The 22,237-nt window shown below is 44.6% G+C and overlaps 1 protein-coding gene across 3 annotated transcripts in view; it reads right to left on the reverse strand.

Annotated features, from left to right (window-relative positions):
- Positions 1-129: 129 nt before the first annotated feature.
- Positions 130-22,237, reverse strand: part of LOC6739352 (metabotropic glutamate receptor 2) — an 82,537-nt gene continuing 60,429 nt past the window's right edge. For 2 of the 3 annotated variants that reach the window (XM_016172141.3, XM_016172140.3), the window contains exons 3-18: positions 14,210-14,352; positions 11,832-12,002; positions 11,176-11,320; positions 8,588-8,730; positions 8,120-8,228; positions 7,844-8,015; positions 7,614-7,720; positions 6,952-7,101; positions 6,663-6,796; positions 6,227-6,417; positions 5,406-5,540; positions 5,162-5,324; positions 4,834-5,047; positions 4,279-4,430; positions 1,469-1,652; positions 130-937 (exon numbers count right to left, since the gene is read on the reverse strand). In XM_016172141.3, coding sequence (XP_016026502.1) covers positions 405-937; positions 1,469-1,652; positions 4,279-4,430; positions 4,834-5,047; positions 5,162-5,324; positions 5,406-5,540; positions 6,227-6,417; positions 6,663-6,796; positions 6,952-7,101; positions 7,614-7,720; positions 7,844-8,015; positions 8,120-8,228; positions 8,588-8,730; positions 11,176-11,320; positions 11,832-12,002; positions 14,210-14,352 — 2,846 coding nt within the window. In that variant the 3' untranslated portion in view covers positions 130-404. Of the gene's footprint in view, positions 938-1,468; positions 1,653-4,278; positions 4,431-4,833; positions 5,048-5,161; positions 5,325-5,405; positions 5,541-6,226; positions 6,418-6,662; positions 6,797-6,951; positions 7,102-7,613; positions 7,721-7,843; positions 8,016-8,119; positions 8,229-8,587; positions 8,731-11,175; positions 11,321-11,831; positions 12,003-14,209; positions 14,353-16,531; positions 17,705-22,237 lie in introns of all 3 variants that reach the window. The other variant, XM_016172143.3, reaches the window with a different exon arrangement.

Here is a 22,237-nt window from a genome sequence, read left to right on the forward strand (position 1 = left end):
AAATTAATAAGCAAACAAACGTGGTAAATGAATTAGAATTAATTCGCTTTCTAAGATCTGAAGATATTTCTGTGGCCCAGCTACTCCCAATTTAGTCCCGTCCTGGCACGAACTCCTGCCTCCCCTCCGTCTGCTTTTCCGCATCCCTAGACTGATCCCGGGAATCGCTTGGGTCAACAGACACTTTCCTCTACTTACGTATGGTTGCGAGAATCTCGAATCTCCGGTGGCAGCTAAACGGGAATTGCGGCCCGCTTCTTCGCCGCACTGCCGCTGCCCGTGCTGCCGGTGTCGCTGGAAGAGCTTTGTGTTCCATGTTGCTGCTGCGGATGTTGCTGCTGCAGCTCGGCTTGTTGTCGCTGCTGCTCCTTCAGCAGCTGCTGCTGCAATTGTTGTGCGTTTAGCTATAAATTTGTTTGCAGGACCGGCGGACGTTGGCTCCCGTTTCCATGACCATTGTTGGGCGCCACGGACACGGTTTCGCTGACATCCCCCGTTGCCAATGGAGTTGTTATTGTAGCCACCAGCGCCTCTGTTGTTGTTTCGCCAGTTGCCGCTGTTGTTGTTATGGTTGCTGCTGGGCCGCTTATGTGATTGTTAGTCGATGTGATGGCAAATGCCACGGCCGGCTGGCCATGTTGCCGCTGATTGATTTTATTATTGTTGGCCACGACTTTCTCTGTTGCCACATCGCCATCGCCATTGCTGTTGCTGTTGCTGTTGCTATTGCTACTACCATTCGTATTGCTATTGCTGTTGCTGTTGCCGTTGCCACTGCCCTTATCTGTGGGCGTGGTCGTGGCCGTTGTGGCATTGTTTGGCACATATTGATCGGCATATGGTATTTGATTGTACGCATTGATGTCCAGCGACGTGATTATACTGGAAATTGTCTGAGTGGCCATTTCGCACAATTTCTTCGTCTTTAGCGAGTTTTCTGCAAGTTATGGGTAGTGAATGGAAAAAATAAATGGAGTTTCTTTCTCAATCCTAGCCATTTTAAAATCAATTAAATTTAATAAGGATATACCTTTGGTTTGATTGTCAACCTATATATTTCTTAGGTAAAACTGTACAGCTTTTACAGCTTAAGTTACTTAAATTACCCAATTTATGGTAAACTTTTCTTAATTAATTGAAACATTTCCACAAAAATTAAAAATGAATACGAGAGATAGGTACAGCTGGTGCAAAGGGTTAATAAAGTAATATATTTTAATTGATATAAATTCATTGCAAAATACGATTAATACATTGTCAGGAGATAAAATCGACTCACTTTCAATAATTTGATTAATTGATCGATAATGATTAACGAGGCGAGCAACTGTTATACCTCTTAATTGCACTATTCAACAGCAAATTACATATGTCAATAATACATTTGCTCGACACCAAGTGTGTGTATTTTGAGCGCTGCGTTTACTGACCCGGGACACACGTTAACCGATATCCCTTAATTACTGACCTGTGTTTGTGGGAGTGATATGCTTCTGGATCTTCTCCTCCTGGGCACAGGTGGCGGCGGTCACCACGGCGGCGGCCATCATGGACGAGGGTCCTGTGCCAGCGGTGCGGTGCATGTTGCCGTAGCGAGGCGGCATCATGCTCTGGCGCACGTTGCGCTCGGGGCGTATGAGTATTATGTACAGCTGCAAGGACACAAGCGTAGGGTCGAGTCAGAAAAGCAGTGCGTCTTTCAAATTAGGTTAATTTCCCGTTCGAGGCATTAATCGAACGACCCATTGTGTGTAATAGCTATTTGGAGGCGATATCCAATTTCGTGGTTCCCCAAGATGGCTTATCTTACGGCTTTGATTGGAAGTCAGTGCGTGACCCGCCACGCCCACCACCAAGTACCATTCCCAATCCAAACCCAAGTGTCATTAGCCATTTCCGGCTTCGACGGCCAGCAGTAATGTGGTCAAAGCAAAGGCCAACGACTTGGGCCGTTTACGGGGAGCAGAAGTGCACGCCTAAGCCCCATATTACCATAAGTACACTTTAAAAATAATATAACGGATTAAATCATAACTGGTTCACGCGTTCGTTCATTTTTGTTTCATTAATTTGAATAAAAAGCAAGAGGATACCCGTTACTTAGCTGGAAGTGTGAACAAGAAATTTCAATATCCTTTGGAATGAAATATCGGTAGAGATTCGGAAAAAAAAGTTATAAAATGAAAAAAATATCACAACAATAATCACAAATCTCCGGCCTGAGCCCATGGCAAATCATGGTGGGGGATTTCGGGTAGGAACCGTGGCGGGAACTGGCGGGATCTGGCGGGATCTCTGTTGGTTACTTTTCAACGAAACTAGCTTACCCTTTTACTCTACTAGTAAGGGGTAAATAAGTACCGCTAATAAAATGACTATTCAATGTTGTTAAGACAATACATGAAAACACATTCAGACCAATTTCTTGATGTGTCTTGACTTTCTAATATGCTTTAAAGCCAAATCGAATTTGTTTTTGGCCACGTTAGCGAGCTTCTGGTTCAGAGCACACATACTCCTTACTGGAATGGCACCATCCATTAAACGCTTAGTGAAAATTTAGCGCAAATTGCGAGCAGTGCTCCTGGTTTCAGCTTGCGATACGCTGCGTAGTGTTACGTAGCACTGTGGGTCATTTCCGCTGTGCTTTGACATTGTTTGGCTGCCATTTGGACGCCCCTTGTTATTGTTTTCACCGCAAACAAACGCGGCAAGTTCGAAAACAAACTGAGGCAGAGCCGGACGGACAGCAGAAAGGGCGCGTGGCAGTCGGAAGTCGGAATGGCTTGCCACCTCGGTTGCCAGCCTTTGTCCTGCGGATGGAGGCGTGGCTGCCGGCACCTTAGCGGCAGGGCCTTAGTTTGTTGCCTCTTAGTCCGGTGATCCCCAGTTGTTGTGTGGCATGCCGCATTCATGGCAGCCTTTTATTGTTTTCCTTTTGCCAGACAGAAGCAGTTGTAAATTGCATTTTTATGGCTCAAGGTGTACGGTGCGGTTCGTGTGCTTGTGCACACTGTATTTGCCGTGTGCGCAGTACAGTGTTCCTTCCTCGTCGCAAACCAACCGTGCATTAGGTGACATCTGATAGCGTACAGTTGGCCCGGTTAGCAGCCACTGGGCCAAGAAGAATGCTTCGCTCCGACATTTAATAATAGCCCTGTGCTGAGTGTTTACGGCCCTTCGCCTCCCCGGGGTTTTGTTCTACTTTGCACCCGGAATATGCAGACAGACCATAAACTGTAGCCCGCTCCGGGACCGAGAACTATGACGTGTGCGGTTGTGGGAGCCCCGCTCCGTTGCTAATCAAGTTTCTGGCTGATTTACTATTTCTACCTCCTTGCTCTTAAATGGCATAGACACTGGCGAAAAGGCACCTTTAAGTGATGTATGAAAGCCTTTGGAAACTAACTGGAAAAGTCTTTCCCATTCAATAGTCATACAATTAAGGGACTTTCATTGTTTGTCAATATAAGTTGTATTATCTGATCTGACTTTCATGCTTGGAATACTTATACAAAAAATAATCAAACAAGCTATTCGACATTTTCTTATAAAATTCCTTTCCTGCGTTTCTCATTGCTGTCAAAGGTCGTGTTTCCGTGTAATGAAGTTATCAGTGCTTGAATGTAAGCTTCCTCCTCCCTGACGTTTAATATCGGGGTAAACAGCTCCTCCTCCATGCTGCATCATCTAGTCCATGAACTCAACTGGCTGGCTATATTTGGCTTGTCTGGCAGTTTACTTGCATCTTAATGGCTAATAGCAGGGCGTATTAAAAAATATGTTGGCATGGGGACCGAGTATGCCAACATAAAGGGCGCGCGCCTTTGGGAGGAGATCATGACCAGTTCAGCTCCGTGGGAGGACATGGCTTGTTGACATTTAAGCTTCTTCTCGGGGGAACATTATGAAATGGCCAAGGACCAAGGAATATGGACCCAGAGGAAGGGTGGTCTCGTCAGGCATTAAAAACAATATGGTTGGAAGCAACACATCGCAATCGATGCAGCCGGTTGTTGAATTACCAAACCCTTGGCTCCCGTCTGTCCTCATCTTCCGTCTTATTGCATTTTAATGAAACACTCGTCCCCGTGTCCGGAATAAACGGAATGAAATGGAATAAAATCGCCGGTGGCTACTGCATACTGCGGCACCCAAAATCTTTCAACGGTTGCCAGATAAATGCGCAATAATTAATGCATAACGCAATTACCAATCAATTTACAGAGGACCCGGGCGGAGCCGAAGCCCAACCCACTCCCAGCTATCCGGACTCACCTTGGGCGAAAAGAGACAGGCGATGGTCACGCTGGCGGATAAGCTGATGGTCACCGACATGCTGGTGATGCGCAGCGGGACGTGGTTGGCGGTTCCAAAGTAGAGCGGTACAAAAGCCAGCCAAATCACACAAGTCGTGTACATTGTGAATCCTGTAACAATAGGGTTAAGCAATCAATCAAAATGGCCAATTATGTGCGTTATGGCTTCATAATTATAAAATATTTCTGTACTATAACTCTGAGGTTGCAATGCATAAAATATAGACTTATAAATATTTCATTCGTGTATTGTTTCGAAATAACCAAATTACAATAATACAATGCACATAACTAAATTATAAGGAGCTGTTCATTCATACAATAATGATGCTATGTAATGCGCATGTGAGGATATTTTATGCACTAAATAAACCAGTTAAAAGCATTGCTGCTTTAATGAACCATGATATGGAAAATGCAGACCCATGCAGGGCTTTTTGTACAGACCCTTCCAAGACAAAGCCAATTACGCGGAATTATAGCTCTTCTGGAAATGAAAAGCTCAATTACTCACCAATATGCTTCGATTCGTTGAAAGCCTCCGGAATCTTTCGCGTGAGCACCGCGTAGACCGTGCAAATAACAATCAGGAAGATTGGGTAGGAGAACGCAATCATGTAGGAGGCGTCGATGTACGAATCGCAGACGAGCAGATTATCCTCGCGTGTGGGATAATGGTGCATGGCATGTGATGGCGCAATTACCATCCAAACGCCGTTGATGAGTATCTGCGAATGGAGTGAATGGAACGAATGACACGGAGTCAGCGCAGGGCATCTCGATTCCACATCCGCCCCGTGGGTCACCGCCAGGAGCGCCGCCAGACCACTCCACACACTCACCTGCACACTAACCAGGCACGCACAGATTACCAGCTGGGACTTGGGACTAATGAAGGAGGGCCGCTTGGCGGACTGTTTGCCCGCTTTGAAGATCCGTGCAATGCGATTCGTTTTGGTCAACAGTGCTGCATAAACGACCGTGAAGCAGAAGCCGACACCGAACCTGTGGGAAAGCGGAAAAGCGGAAGAGCGGGAGTTTCAGATGAAAATTCGCACGCATCATCTCGGCAATTTGCACACTCACCGCTGAATGGCACACACTATGTTGGTCGGCTTCAGGACCAGGGCAAAGGTGACACCGTAGCACATGAAAATCCCCGCCAGCAGGATGTAGCTCAGCTCCCGCCCAGAGGCACGCACTATGGGCGTGTCGTTGTGCCTGTTGGGTGGAAAGTGGAGGAGGGAAAGGCGTTACTTCAGTTTTAAACTTGCAACGACGTTTTCTTGCGCCAATTACTGCATCATTTTTATGTGTCTGCTGGTCAACTTTGTGGCGAAGTTTGCCCGGAAAGGGTGAAACTTTTTAATTGCTTTCCATATCCATACAAGCGCACAGTGTTGTGCCAATAAATACAGTCAGAGAAAAATAAATCAATCAGGAGTATGCTTTATTTGAAACTATCTTCACAGGAATTTCACCGTTTAGAAAACAGACTCTCATGAAATGTTTAGCAATTAGATCACGATGTGCTTTAGCTTGTCACAAATATAACTTTAATAACTTTACTTATAAACACAAGAACGAACTATCATATACCCGTTACCTTATCTTCAAAATTAAGTTTATTTTTGGTTTAAAAATATTTGAAGTTAAGAAAAATATTCACATTGCTATTAAAAACGGCCTTACTGTATTATTATTGATGGATTTTCAGTTTTAGAAATCATATTTCATGGTTGAATGTTCTCTTAATGATATTATCAGTGTTTTGATTCTGCGGGCATTAAAATCGATTTTAAGACTGAATTGTTTAAAATGGTTTTATGAAAGCCATTAAATACAATTAAATAGTATTAAAAGTAACTTTCTTTACTCGTTTTAATCGCGGTGTATGCGCTGCTCACCTGACAAATACGCCCATTACGAAGAGCGTTACTAGGATCCCGGTCGAACTGAACGCCATAGCACCGATGGCCCAGGCGGACTCCGGACGCAAATATATCTCCGGGATGGGGCGGCAGTACTGCTTGTGGGCGTCGGGAAGAGTCCCCAGCTTGCACAGCTTGCAGTGGGTCTCGTCATCCGGGTGGCGGATCTGCAATGGACGCACCGCACAAAGGAACACTTGATAAATGGATGGGGCGAGCACAAAGGCGGCATGTTTGCCATTCACTTGCAGCCCCTTTCAGGCCTGATGGCTTAATTGTTTTTGCCTGCTAGTCACCATTTTTCCCATCTCCCGTCAACGCGTTAGTTCCGGAATAATTCACTTGGCGCTACATTTCAATCTATTCGAAGGGCCAACAAATAAATTACTGGCCCCAGATGGGCTTCACTTACTTGATAGGTTGTGCAATTGAAGCAGTGCCAACAGCAGCTCTCGCCTTCCACGTACTTCTTGGCCTGACCCACCAGACATGGCAGGCTGCAGACGGACTCCGGCGGCTTGGGACTCAGCCGCTTGAACTTCACCTCTGGGTTAGCGGGATAATGAAATCAAAATTAGTATTGATGAGGAGGATTAGGTTACGGGAAACTATGGATGCATTAATTGTCAGGTACTTTTACTTTTAAGTATTTCCTGCTGTTTAGAATAGGTAAATCTGGAAGGCCAATGGGGCTATCTTACCCGACATGTTCAACCGCAGCTCGCCCTCGGTGTACTCGCCCACCTTGACCCAGTGGTACTGTCCCGCCTGGGACTGCTTGAAGTGGATGATGTTATACCGGGCCGGACCGTCGCCGTTCCCGTCGAAGCGGAACTCGTCGCCGCTGAGGCCTGCGGAGGGATTGATCGAATAGGAGTTAAATGGGTTTATGGTTTCACGCCTGCCAGGGACGACTTCGCCGACTTTGCCGCTTGCCCGCTCGCCCTATCAGAAAATTGACAATCTGCGCTAGTCAGTCAGGGCCTTTGGCTCCTTCCCGTCCGTCTGTCTGTGTAATTTATTGAATTTCAATCGAGTTCAATGACGATGACAAGCAAGTCAATTTTCCACTCGAAAGCATGGCCAATGCGCCTTGTAGGACTCTCGCAGGCTGAGATATGCCATTGTGTGTGTGAGTGAGTGTATGTGTGTGGCTTTTGGCCCAACTGCAAGGACGGGTTGGCAGGAAATTTCCACTTAAGCTATATGCGCAACACTTGCCGACTGAAGGAACTAAGCGAGAGCGAAGGGATTTGAGTCAGTCTGACATCCTGTTTTAAAAATCCCCGGGAATAGTTACTCCGTTAATTTAACTTGCTTTCATCCTGCACAAGTGGCTACACGGCTTTTATTTCTCACTCACCCTCAAACTCCACTTTTCGCAAATATTTGAGCAAGTCTGCACCCTTCGTCGGCTTCATGGCCTCGCAGAGCGAAGGACCTCCGCCGCACAGGTCGCGATGCATGTCCCTGAGGAGAGGAAATCACATTACATTTTATTTATTGCTACCTCCTAGGCTGAGAAAGCAACTATTACTTTCTTAATACGTTTAAAGTGTTACTGGGTTGCTTTCGAAATAAGCTTTATCGTACCTCAGGGCGTATGCAAATGCCATCACTGCGTCGCTAACAAACTGCAACTGGTCCTCGAAGTCAGTGTTCTGGCGTGAAAGTCGCTCCTTTGTGGTGCACTGCTTGGTGTAGTTATTGTACGGAGTGCTCGTACTGCCGGGATATCGGCACTGGAAGTGATCCTCCCAGAATTCTGAAATCAAGATAACCATTTAGCGAAAGGGAATACTAATAAAGGACTACTTATATGAGAGCATTTATGAACACCACTTTAATTTTAAGCGGTAATTCACTTACCCACAAACCAGGGATTGCGTTGATTGTTCTCCACCGTCAGACTGAGGAAGTACTCCTCGAACCCGCGCACCGGATTCGCCTGCGGCTGCACAGACAGCGTGCCTTCCACCTGTTGATGACACCAAGACACACGCGGCGTATACTTAATGAACGTGATCAGAGAGGAGGGCCATTTCTGGGCTTGAAGGGCTTAGACAAATTAATTAGCCACGCACAGACGCAGACACGATTAATCCAAATTGAACCATAATTCATCATGGGAAAGGGCGTGTGAAAGTGTTCTTTCGGCCGCCATCATTTATAATTTTTTGGTTATCATGTCGTGGGGTTGGGCCCCTGTATGTGCGTGAGTATGTGACCGAAATCCGAATCCATTAATCAAACCTAGTTGTTCCGCCCATTTAGGCTCATAATTTCCGGCTGACGGTAACTGGACCGTCATCCGATCTGACGAAATAGTTCACCTACCTCCGGTTCGTAGTCGTCGGACACCAAATTCCGGGCACTCCAGCCATCGGATCCGATCCAGGAGAAGGAACCAGTTGCATTCGCCCGGCGCACCGCCCGCATCACTTGGCGCACCTCTTGATCCGAGCCGAAGATAATGGCCCCTGGGCAGCGGCGGATTAAAAGGATGCGAAAGGAGGAAGGAAGAAATTAATTTTAATTGCAATCAATAGTGAATGAGCGGCTTTTGTGCGCAAAAGAAAACAATCTGCAGCTGCCAACTGCTCTTGTGTTTTCCTTTTCGAGGGCTGCCCTTTCATTGGCGGCTTAAAGTGTTTTTACAGTATTAAATGACAGCCCATTATTTCGCTCTGAATATTAATTACGCAAATGCTGTATAAATTAAGTTGGATTACTGTAGCCGTTAGGCGTAAAACAAGTCTTCAAAAGTACACATGACCATGGGTATATATTGATGTAATGCAAGCACTTTTTCATATGTTCACCATATGGCGGCGTATCTTTACCATATTTAGATTTTCTGCCAAGGTATTTTTCTTCAATTTGCAAGAAAAACAATAGTTTAATTGGGCCCAAAAAGCGAACAGTAAGTCCAAAAAAGTGTGGAGATATCATTAGAAACTCCAAGCAAACAACGTTCCCAATGGCTAATTGGAAAAGCCGACACCTAAGTCGCTTGTGGTCTTGTGGATGGAACTCAGGAGCTCCTAAAAATATCCTTTGGTTAGGTGCTCACCAAATTTTCCTAAGCTTTCTTCAGCCCTTATTGTTTCGCTCTGGACAAACTTGTATGGGATACGTGAGCTGCAGTTGTCACTTCTTAACGGTCCGCCCAAGAGGTCCTTTGTCTTAGCCATAATTTTTTGCCCCTTCAACATGTCCCGGTATCGATTTGCCACTGCCGCTCCGCCACTCGACGTAAGAGGAGGGAATCTTATTCAAAGGCGGCGGCGGCGACAACGGGAAAACTTGTCGATACTTTTGTGAAGTGAAGGATATTTTCCTTGGATTTTCACTTTGCCTTAGACATGCACTTGAGCGGCTTTCTCGTACACAGTAGCCTGTTTATAGCAGTCGAGCACCACGGTTATTCTTAGCAGGGATATCAAATTTAATTTAAGAGCCCACTCGCCAGGATATTTATGCAGATTAGGGGGAAACTTTAAAGCCGGGCCAGAAAGTGATCTAAAACGGGTGGGGGCCGGCCATGTCCTGGCTGAAATCGCATCAGCTTGGCACATCGGCGATAAAAAGGAAAAACATGTCAGCCCCCCGCCCACATTCCATTTAGCTCCGGAGTGACATGTGTGGGGATCCGAACAAGCGTAAAGTTCACCCCTGGCGGCAGTTACCAGCCGCAGTTACGGATCCGGAAGGGCATCATTTTTCAGGGACCCAACTGGAGCCCGCACCAGAACCAGGACCAGGACCAGGACCACGACCCGGACTAGAAGCAGTGAAGGAACCCTCGATATGCAAAATTAAACAACTGATGCCAGGGAAAATACTTTGTCAAATTGATTAATCGTTGCGAGGCAGCGAGCGCCCTGTAAGCGGCGTCAAATCACAAATCACAATAAATAATGGTGGCGGAGGAACCCTTTTCTTGGGCGACCGACTGGGCCGACTGCTTTACGACTCCTGATGGCGCATTTATGTAAATCAAAAATTGTTTGCCAGACAAAAGTCAATTGTTATTGGTCGACCCGTGTGCTTTTTATTGGCGGGCACGACCCTGATATTCTTCACCCTTTCGAGGCACTGACTAATGATATGCGCAAAGCTGTGGGCGGTAATTATTTTTAATTTATATTTCTTTTCGGCGTCTGCCACTGGCAGCTGATATTCGACAGGGGAACACAAAATGTGAAAACTCAAATTGATTGACATTTATTTTTTGTTTATCTCGCCGCTGAATCGCATGATTGGCGCAGATTGGGGCAATGCCATGTGGAAAAATCGTTTTCATTTAGGTTGAAAAATCGTTCCGATAAATTTGAACTTGGCCAACCCTGACTGGAATTTTTAATTGCTTGCCATGTCGAATAGGTGGTGTCATTCATCAGACCTCAGGGACGCCAAGTACTACTCCTGGCTTTTTGTCCGCTGACAATGGCCAGGACCTTCATTTTTGGCCATAACAAATACACACTTTTTTGCACCACTACCGTATTGGACGTATCAGTTTGCCCACTTCTGGGCGACTATCTCTCAATTTATTTGCAAATAACTTTTTCCGTTTGTTTTGTCGTGAACTTTTTAATTTCCCGCTGGGACAGATGGCACAACGGCGCGCTGGCGAGGGAGTTTTTAAATATTTTCATTTAATTTACGCAATTTCCGTCGCCCGTCGCCCGTCGCCAAATCCTAGCATAGTTCCCAACTCCGGATCGCATTCATTGCGCGGGCGTTGCGAAGGGCTTTCCTTTCGCATTTGCACTGCGCCTTCGCTTTGACATTTTCATTTTAAATTGCATTTTGACTGGCAGACTGCAGTCGCTGTTCCGGTTGGAAATGCACTTTTCCTCCGCCGCATCGCCTGCTATCCCCATTTCCCACTCCCTACTTCCCACTCCCCAGTTACATACCTCGAGCCCGCGGCTTCGTCAGCAGCTTCTGCACTATATTGTCGTAGGCGATGTCCTCGGCCACTCCCGAATCCTTCACCAGCTTCTCCTTGATGGCAATACAAATGTTATGGCGTGCCAGGAGCTCCTCCAGTTCCTCGAAAGCCTGAAAACAAGTGCAGTGTGGGTGGGCCATAAAAACGCATGTGGTGGGACGGGTAAAATGTTGACGCAGGTACAAGGATACAAGGCGTTCACTTAAAATGTATATCGTTTACACTGCACGCGACTGAGGATATAAACATATGATAATGGAGTGCTGCTAACGAGTTTAAACGGCACTTGGCATTATTTTGAAGAGCCACCGTTTAAGGATTACCAGTTAAATCACTTGCCTTATTAGGTAAAATTAAAAAGGTGGAATGTAGTTCTTTAAAAATGGGAAAATTGAGTGCCTGAAACTTATTGAACACTTTTCAATGTTTAAAGGTTATCCAAAATGTTAGGGATCTCTGTTCGTATAGATTTTCACTACAATGTAAAATGCAGCATACATTAAATTTGAATTTTAACGAGCTCTTTTAAAACATAGAATTCACATTCTTGAAACCCATTTCTCCACCATAGATGCACTCCTTTCTTCCATTTTAATCAAAGTTCCATACATAAACACTCACCTTGATTCCGTAATTGCTCTCCTCGTAGATAATCGAGACGTAGCTCCATCCCATCCGCTTCACTATCTCCACCATGGCCTTCACCTGGTAGTGATCCGAGGGAATAGTGCGGGAGAAGTACTCGAACCGCTGTTTGTTGCTCAGCTCGGGGCTGGTGGAGAAGTACGACACCTGGATGGAAAAAATGTGGGGAGGCGGGTTACAATATGATGGGATAACATTTTAGTTTCCAACTATTGCTATTGCTTGGGTGGCACAAAGTGGCAAGTGTGCTAGTGTGCTATTTTATGTAAGAACCCCTTTCACTTTAAGGTTCACCATTTAATTTTCATATTTTTTCGCACTCGTTCTGGGCTATCGCTTCTGCAGAACCTTTCGTAAGCTCCTTCCCAGTTTTTCGCTCATATTTTCCCGCTTAAGCTGTTTCCCAAAAACCACAAACAATGCTGCTGTCGAAGAAAACATCAGCTGGCATTACCTTGCGAAACCCAAAGCTGTGGCAACTGCAGCAAAAGGCCAACTGTGGTGACCTGACCCAAGCCGGGAAACCAATTTCACGCACACATAAACCGTTCGGTTAGAGGAGGATCCGCCCACAAACACTTGGACCAGGCACTAGGTGCATCCTGGGGCAAATCGTCGATGGCGTGGCAAGTCAACTGCAAGTGTTTAATGAACCACTTGGCTTCTAATTAAGTGTCATTACCATTAGTCAACAGTTTCTGCGTAAGTGCTTGATTACTTGTCAAACGCTCATGGCAAGACAGGCATTGCAACTCATACCAGACTTTATTTCTGTGACTAATTTACCTATGGTTTACGGCATTCTCAGTTTCATTTAATCAGAAGTACTTTAGCTTTTCATGTGCGTTTAAAGCGTCGAATTATAGCAAAATGATTGTGTTGCTGTGGCTTTGTTGACTTTTGATAATTGACTCACTAGAGATGCAAATATTTACTTTTATTCAAGTACGAACAATGGTGAAAAACTTGTCAGTCCATACAAAAAACAATATATTATATATAATATATATATTATATACATACGAGTACACTACATATTTTCGTACTTTTTTCAAGATAGATAAAGTTAAATGTTTGAAATACCGTTTAATTTAATACAGTATATTCTGACGGCAAAAATGTTACTTTAAACCGAAAAGAAAGCAATGTATTGTTCAAGCATTTAAAACACTGTTATCCAAATACGATAAGCCATAAAATATTGCATGTGCGGAATTTTTAACTGCATTGTCATTCGAATTGTGTCCTTGCGAACATTTTGCTTTGCTGCCAATTTCCGCTAAGCCTAAACGAAACTCACTAAGTCGCTATCGACCAGAAATTTGAATTGCAGAACACACAAAATTTGTTCGAAAGTGCTGTTTATGCGAAGCCAGCGCAGAATCCACGCGTGCAAACCAAATGCAATCAAATGTTTATTGCTGATTTATGAGGTCCTTTCGGGACGATAGCTGGGCCTGCATGGAACGGCTGCTGCTCCTTCGACTGGCACTTCGTGTGCGTTTAATGGCATCCAAGTAGTACTGAGCACATACTATATATATCGAGAAGGGATCTGGCAGTCAGGCGGTGGCAGTTGGCTACTTAGTTATTGTCGCGTTGTTGACTTTTGGCTCCAGCTCACGTAGCCGGAGCAGCCGAACCGGGCACTCAATCTCCTTCAACTTCCAGCACGTGATTCATGCCGGCACTCGGAAAATGTTATATTCCTTCCTGAATCAGAAATGGATATTAGTTTGTGGCGTTTTTCACGCTCTAGTCACTACATGAAGAACACCCAAAAAACTGCAATGTCGCTTGCAGTTGAAATACGAGCAATGCGAGATACAAGCTTTTTAAACGGTAGTGCAAGTGACGGGTATCTGATAGTCGATCTGTCCAGTTTGTTATTGGTTTTGGTAGGATATTTATAAGTAAGTCACTTCTGTAGCAGCTAAGAATCATCATTTTGGAATCGTACATCGAAGATAAATTGAACATAGTGTAAAATAATTACATTAATTGTTATGATTGCTGACACCACCCCAGCTGAACACTTCCTTGCAACTGCTGCACTTGGTCCTCTAGTTGGCCTGCGGGACTCGACTAATTTAGTGGCACGTGCAGACACTTAGGAATCGGCAAAGCCAACCGAAAGACCTGCCAGCCATTACAACAGTTACCATGTGGCTTCTGGAAATTTTAATTACGAAATAGGAGAAACTTTTGTTGGCCAAACTAGCACATATACATGTAGCTGCGAGCATAAAGCAAAATCTGAACTAAAAACAAAAAGGACTGCCCTTTTGTGCCATGACCTTTGGACTTCGCACGCACTGAGTCGCACAGTTAGTGATCACACAATGGAAACTCACCTGGGGAATTCGGAATAACCGCAATAAATTGGCAACTTGTATGGATGTGACCGAGGAGGCGGCACCCACCACCCCCGAGATGACCTTGCGCACCTGCGTCTTGTTGCAGTGATACTCCGCGTCATCTATGTTGCTGATGGACCCTGAAAATGTAAATATCGAGGAATAGTTGAGCAGTTTTGTTTATATTGTGCTGGTAAGAGAGATTTTCCCCCGAAATTCGCATTATTCAAAAGCATTTATATTGCAGCTAGTTTTTCCACCTGCAACATGGCACAACTCAATGCGCCTTTATTTTGTTTGGCCACCGACATCGGACCAATTTAATTTCATTTTATTCTGTTGGCGAAGAGTTAGTTAGAAATAATGTATACAAAACTGATTAAAATGCTCATGTGTGCAAAATTAAATATGGCTCTCACAACTTTTCTCTACAGAATACAAAAATACAAATACAAAATAGAATGCTTTTAGATATTTTTACGTTTCAACATAAACTAGTCTGCATAAAACTTTCCCAAAATAGGTTTTAAGTCGGTCCAGGTTGGATCTGCCAATCGAAAATTAAATGGAAATAGATGTACCTTAGTTGTATTTGATTATACCAGTTTTAACACCAAGAATCGTAAGTAGATTGATCAATAATTGTTGCTTTTAATCATAAAGTGTTTTTATTCGGTATGCAGTTTTTTATATTTAATAATTAAATATATAACTACAGCAATGGTATATAAACTTTAATTTGCTCCTTTTCTTGTTATAGTTATATACGTACTTATTTTTTCCATAGAAACTTTCTTTCAAACTCTAAACTTTTATGCAAAATGCCGCAATTAAGAACTTTGAAGGCCACAAGTTAACGCCTTAGCGCTAAACTATAGTAAGCCAACATCCCAAGAGATCCGCCATGCCCACTACTATCAAGTGCTCCCAGCAGCTGCGCTTAAGTGCAAATTAATTAACACTCCGCCACGGATAGTGGCTTCATTTTGGCCATACAATCGATTCCCAACTAGATTATTATTAACCAAATACACACGATTTCGGAGCGCGGTGGAGGAATGTGGAATGTGTGTGCGGGCACAGTGGGGCATCGCCATAGTTTACGGCCTGCCTAATCCTGTCAATATAATTCAGTGACTTGGAAAATTATATTTTTCATACGTCACCCGCAACAAAGACAGAGACGGGAATGCACGGAGCGAAAGAGATAGAGAGGAGCACAGCACGTCGCTCAAATAAATCCTTGCCGCGCACATAAATAATGAAATTATGGAGATTAGAAAGTGTTCTGGGACGATGACAAGGATGCTGGCTCTGTGCCCAATTGATTATGGATCGTTGGCTGACTGCTCACTATGTGTGTGTGTGTGTGAGTGTGTTGTGTGTGTGTGTGTGTTGTGTGCGCGCACTGAGTGTGTGCAGCTCTTTGTTCGGCCCGATAAAAGTAATAAGCGGCATTTTGTGTGTCCTTGATCTTCCCTCGATGTCCTTGCGCAAGGCAATCTCATGCCCAGTCGTTTTGTCTTAAGGGAATTATGCATATTAGTTGGCGAGGGAGCTCCCTTCCCACGCCCGGAAATCCCATAATTTATTTATTAATTTAGTTTATTAATGAAATTTATATCTGGGGGATGTTGATTCGTTGCACGAGAGTTGAGCAACCACTTTCACCGAGCCGAGCGTTTGGATTACACAAGCCCCAGAGATACCGCTCCCTAATTCAGTTTATCATTTGCCTGAATAAATTTGCAAACAGTTTCCACCCGTGGCTTTCACAACACAACAACCGCTGTAATGCAACTGCAACTGAAACAACTTTTACTCACAATGAAATCCACATAAGTTTCACAACCAGAGGTATGCATAATTTGCATATAAATGCGAAAATAAGCCGAGGCTGTTTCACGTGGCGTATGAGCAATATGTACGCCAAGATGCACAGCCACAATTCCACGTTTAAGCAAAACATAATCAGACCAGCGATTGGTCTCTAATAATATGAAGATAAATAAAATAAACTTTTAAAGGTTGTGAACATTTTAAAAATAAATTGTGAAACGTAATTATTGGTAATCAAATGTTTTAATACCGTGCTTCAGTTTACTTTTGAAATTTAAGCTGTATTAAAACCTAGTAATCAAATTTCCATTTTATAATTTATATTAAATATTTAGGGAAATGTGGATTTGCTTTTTATTTTTCTTTTCAATAAACCCTCGCTCCCTAGCACAGTAAAGGGTACGCAATATTCGAGAATCTTTATTCTTGATTTTACCTTTTCTTATGCCTTTCCACTGTTCACTCACATTTACTGCTTACCTTTGATAAAATCCACGGCCATTTCAAGGCCATACGAGTCCTTATCGCAGTCGTCGAGGATATGGGCACCCAGCGTAATGTTCGGCAGGAGCTGCTCCCGGTTAATCCTGTCGATCGTGAACAGCATAGCCTCCAGGGCCTGGATGCCACCCTGCGGCATGATGGGCCCACAGGTGATGCTGTCCTCGCGCGAGTGTACCATCATCAGGCCGCCCAGAATGACGTCGCCCTCCACGATGGCCTCCCGCTTGACGGGCCAGTGCCTCTGCGGCTGGGTGGCGTACAATCGATCGTTCTGGAAGCTCACCGAGTCCGGCAGGGATCTCAGGTACTTGCCACTTCCATCCGCCGAGCTGAGCGGCAGCATTAGGTTCATGTTGTTCAGGGGCAGGTGGCGACCGCGATGGCGACCGGAGCGCGGCGATGCCAGGTCAATATTAGCATATCGCTGGTAGTCCTCCAGCTCGAAGTGGTCGTAGGTAAGGTCTGCATTAGCCGGCGCGGGGCGCCTGCCATCAGGCGATGGGTCATCGTTGGCATAATCCGGCGACTGCAGGTGGCTCATCCACTGACGCCAGTGCTTGCCCATCTGCTGCTGCCGCTGCTCCAGCTCGAGCATCTCGTAATGGCTCTGTCTGTGCTTCCGGGCGTGACTTTTGCCGCGATGCTGACGATGATGGAGGTGCTCGCAGCCAGGATGATTGCCATTGCCAACGTGAGCTCGGTGACTGGCACCGTGACTGCGACTGCGACGATGACTGGACGCCAGCCCGTCGTCCGCCTGTTCGATGTCGCCGACCACCTGGCTTTCGGTCTGCAGGATGTGACAGGTGGACAGGACGACCAGGAGCAGCAGCAAGCAAATTTGCACGGACCATTTGCTCTCGTCACAGACTGTTTTCATATTGGCCTTGGCTTCGGTTTTTAGCGTGATATATTCTAAATTCGCGCGAATCGCGCTTTATTTGTATATGCGCGGATTTGGGTTGGATATGCTTTGGATTAGCTCACAGTTCAATTGCTTTTGGCGATATGTGCGACGCATTTTGGGCTTTGTGCTCGTTGATTTCTCACAATTTATGGGGTTTTTTCCGCTTTTGCATTTTGGCCGTGGCTGCATTTGCAGCTGTATTGATTTTGAATTTATTCGGATATACCAATAAATATTTTCAACTAGCGATAACGGGTCAAATTATTCAAGTTTACAATATTATTGTTTTCATACCGTTTATGTTAACATTTTATTTAAATAATTTGCAGGCTTAAATGTCACAGCAAATAAAAGCGCATATTTTATATTGATAGATTTATATACTCGTTCAGTTTATTTTTAAATGATCTTTACATATATTTATTTCAGTTATTTTATTTATTGCCAATTGTCCATAAGTTCGTTAAAAGTTTAAATATGACGACTTGGTCACCCCGCAATATTAACAGAAATACCTCCATTTCAACCAAACCCCGAAAAGGTTTTCAAGCCCCAAGCTTATAACTGTCAACCTACCACGGGTATGGGGCTAAAGTGGGCGTGGCCCATGGGCATTTGCCCATAAAAATGATTGCCCTGAGGTAAATTAAATTTGCATAAAATTGTGCGCGCCGCCACAAGACGAGGAAAATACGGGCAAAATGCAAAGGAATCCTTTGCCACGGGCAGTGGAAAAAGAAGCGAAAAGACGGTCTTGCCGGAGGGTTGCCAACGGTAATTAATCAAATTGTTGGCATCGTAATGAGCTTCTCAGTGCTTCCAGCCCCCCATGCCGGTCACCCGTCCTTGCCGCCCATCTTTCATCTACTTCACCCGCCCCACTAATCAACAAACGCGTTAACGCCACTTTAGACAAGGCCTGCAGTTGGAGTTTACAAAATTACTTATCATCAGTGTAATCAGCGGCATTATCAAGGTAACCCGGAATGACACCGGGGTCTGTGGGTCAGTGGGTGGGTTGATGGGTGGCTGGTTATACGGTTGGATGGGTGGCTGGGTGGTTGAACGGCTCCAAGTTTGTCAATTGTCGGGGTGCCGCCAACCACGTCGGCTGCAGCATCTGCGCCTCCGGGTTCCAGGACGCATCGAATAATGAGATTGCGTTAAACAAATGGTGCTTTCCCTTTTTATTGTGCGTAATAGACACTGGAGGCTGCTTACACGCTCGTAATTTATTTTGATTACATCTGTCGCTGCTCCGTCAGAGTATCCTCTCATCCAACAATCGCTTATCCTGTGACTCCGGGCCCATCGACTTGTCCGTGTAGATGTTTTCTCAGCTACGGCTATCAGCGATTAATGTGATGGTACAAAGTCGTAATTAGGACAATCTCAACTTCGCCCTTAATAAAGTCCGTAGAACGACTAAGCTGTCAAAGTTAATAACACAGCGGTTTTCATCAGTGTAATGCTGAATAAATCCCTTTAAGGAGTACTCACATTTACCAATAATTTTTTTGATTCTATTATCGGAGGAGCTTGGTAAACCTATTTATACAGAATAAGGCAACTTTCTGGGAATTCGCCTTAACTTCCTTTGAGAGTACCGACCAAGAGTTGAGTTAACTTTCCGAGAATTTCTTATTTGTACTCTGATCTCTTGGATTGCACATACTAAACTTTATGTAAATAATTTTTAAAGGATTTTTTCGGCATTTTCGGTTCACATCGATTTCAATGGAGGGACGGCACGTAATTTCCCATTCTTGGCCATTTCTCGAGATTTTTTTGCATAACGAGCACTGCCTCCAGCTGTCAGTGACACTTGTCTCAACGTGTTTTGTTGGACAATGTTCATGGCGAGCATTACGAGGAGCGATCCCCGCCCAATCCCCAGAAACCCTAGAACACCCTGGAAAACCCATCCGAACCCATCCGAACCCATCTCAGTCTGGGCCAACTCAGCTGAACACCCACTCCGCTTTGTCATTGTCTTATTTTGCATTTTGTATGGCGACTTTGATTTGATTGAGCATTTTGTTCGTTCGCCGTGTCCCTTCTCGCTGATTTGAATTTTCGTTAAATTTCGCTTTTCTCTGTCACCGAAACGTTTTTATGTAATCCCGGCCAGACTTTAAGAGCCGCAGACGATATCATTTTGTTGGCTTTTCCATTCGTTCATTCGTTCAATCGGTCTGTTGTGCAAATTGATTTCGTCGATACGATTTACAGTTTCATAAAGTGAAGGACTCTGATGAGTTTTCATGTAAATCTGACCCTTGGAGTGGCGTGTACATTACTCTGGCATAAATTAAGTCGTCCTTTCGATACTTCAGTCCTTCTTTTGCTTTGACATTTAATTTTCGAGCACTACTCAGTGTTAAAAACCCCTTGTGCTCTTCAATGTGCAATGTGCATGTTCAAGAGTAGGTTTTCTTAATATATCAAAGGAAATGCTTCAGTTGTGTAAATCGCAAAATAACGAGCGCACTCATTAGGGAATTGTTTCTTTTAGTTTGTGTATTCTTATTCAGAAACCACTTATTGGTTGCTCTGGCTGCGAAGTAGATTGCCTGGCCGTACAATTGTGCTCTTGATTCTGTTAACTTTCTAGTGTCAGTGCGAGGTGATTTATGGCCCACCCACTCTAATTTCACATCTCATTTGCTGTCGTTTTCAAAATGCCGACGAAGTGCGGCATTTGCATAAACTCGTGGGCGAAACAATAAAGAAAATTTCACACCAAGTAACATTCAATCACCTGTCACACACCTGAGCCTCTTGGGCTGCAGCTAATGTCCTGGCCCAGGATCAGGTTCAGGCGTCGCCTCCAATTTGCCGGCAGGAACACAGAATTAATAGTAACACATGGCGGCCCCAGAAGTACGCCGCTCGCACCCAAAATATGAATAATTCGGCGGGGCGAGACATGCAAATGCCTAACATCTCCTCGTCCTTTGCCAGTTACAAATGTGAGTCTGTGATAAATTTCGTTGACATGGCAGGAACACAGAAAGTTGGCAGCCTCCCCGGCGACGAGGGATCAGGTAGCTGGTAATCACGACATTTCAAATTCCATGTGCAGATACGTCTCGCCTACGCTCCTGTGAATTTGTGACAGTTGTGTGAATACATTTTTTAATTTTATTACCGCGCAAATGTATTACGGGCAATAAGATTCGGGTGGCCCAAAGTTATGAAATTGGCCATGTCTGCGGTGAATGATCAATCAGATGATTTCCGCTCGCCCATTTCATATTCCCAGCACACGACATTTAGTGGTACACACAAACAAACAATGTATGGATGGCGAGGTTCCAGTTTTTGGCAACCCAAAGCGTTCCAAAGAGCGTGAACTAAGATATTTGGTATGCGTGGGCGTACAAGGGCTACACAGAGCTCTCAGTTTTCTTTATGGGCTAATAATAAATTTAAGGAAAATCTTCCATCACCCAGTCTACCACTTCCCCGCAATGTCAAACAGTTCAATGTTCTTGCCAGGACTTCCCTTTAATTTCGGCTCTGTTTGTCTGCGTGCTTAGTTGGGATTATAAGAGGTCCCCGGGGCAAAAGCGCGTCAAACACATGAAATCAATTACATTTCTCTAGTGTAGGCACAGCTGCCCCTTGCCTTTCACTCCGGTCCAGATGGAGCTTTGTCTAGAGTTCCATTGGCCCTGGGCAACCCGAAGGGTTGCAGGCTGCTCGGTTTTCCCTTTTTCCGCTCAATCCGGGCGAAATCTCAGGTATTTGGGAGCTAATAAAGTTTGCCTTAAAGTATTTGGCATAAAACTTTGCCTGCGTGGGCCGAGCATATTTGTTTTGATATTAGTGGGTCCTCGGCATGCATGACGTGCCCTCCATTTAGTCTATTCATATTTGCTTAGTTCAGTCCTCTGGCCCGCCAAATGGAAGTCCTTACACGTGGCCTTCTGCGCATTGGTAAGCAATTTCCATGCCCATTTGCCGGGCTCGTATCAATAATTTCCTAGGTTTTATTGTTATTCGCCAGCCAGTATTTTTATGTATTTGCCAGGACGAACCCTTCGCGCCTGGGGCCTACCTAGATGGCCCCATTCCTTGGCCCGAAACGGGGTCGGTACTGAAATAGTTAGTTGGATGACCGTAATGGAGATATATGCTACAGGACTTGGCTTATTTGCAAGCGATGGCATATTAAATTCCATGTTAATGCTGAGCACCCAACTTGTGTTTTAATAAAGTTATGGCCGGTAAGCCAACAAATTAATTGAATTAATCGTCATCAACAATAACATAACAATTTGATGCTCTTATGTGTGTGAAAAGCTTTTTGTAATAAATGAATTCCTATTAAATAAGCACAAAGGATTCGCGCACTATTGAAACAATGCATTCAATTCAGCGCCAGTGACAAATGCCACTTAATAGAAGGACGTTGGAAAGCAATCACATGCCTTTAAGGCGGCAAAAATCAAATAGTGGCACAAAAGAGCCGGAAATCAAACGGAGCCATTAAGTGAAATGTAGCGGAAGTCTCATATAAAAATGCAATTATCCTGCCACACACACTACCACCGCACACCCACTTCCACTCACAATCGTTTAGGGAACGGATGACAGGAAATCAACAGGCAGCGCCATGTAGCAATTTAGCAGCAAATTGTTTTCTTCCACATGTGGCAGTGGCAGGAAAACCTCAAACCTTGAGCTTAATCAAATGGCATGCCGACCAGCAAAGAGAGCCAAATCAAACAGGAACCTGCTGAAAATGAATAGTTTGCTGCCAGTGAAGC

Source organism: Drosophila simulans, chromosome 2R (genome assembly GCF_016746395.2).
Source record: "Drosophila simulans strain w501 chromosome 2R, Prin_Dsim_3.1, whole genome shotgun sequence".
In the NCBI taxonomy this organism is placed as follows: domain Eukaryota; kingdom Metazoa; phylum Arthropoda; class Insecta; order Diptera; family Drosophilidae; genus Drosophila; species Drosophila simulans.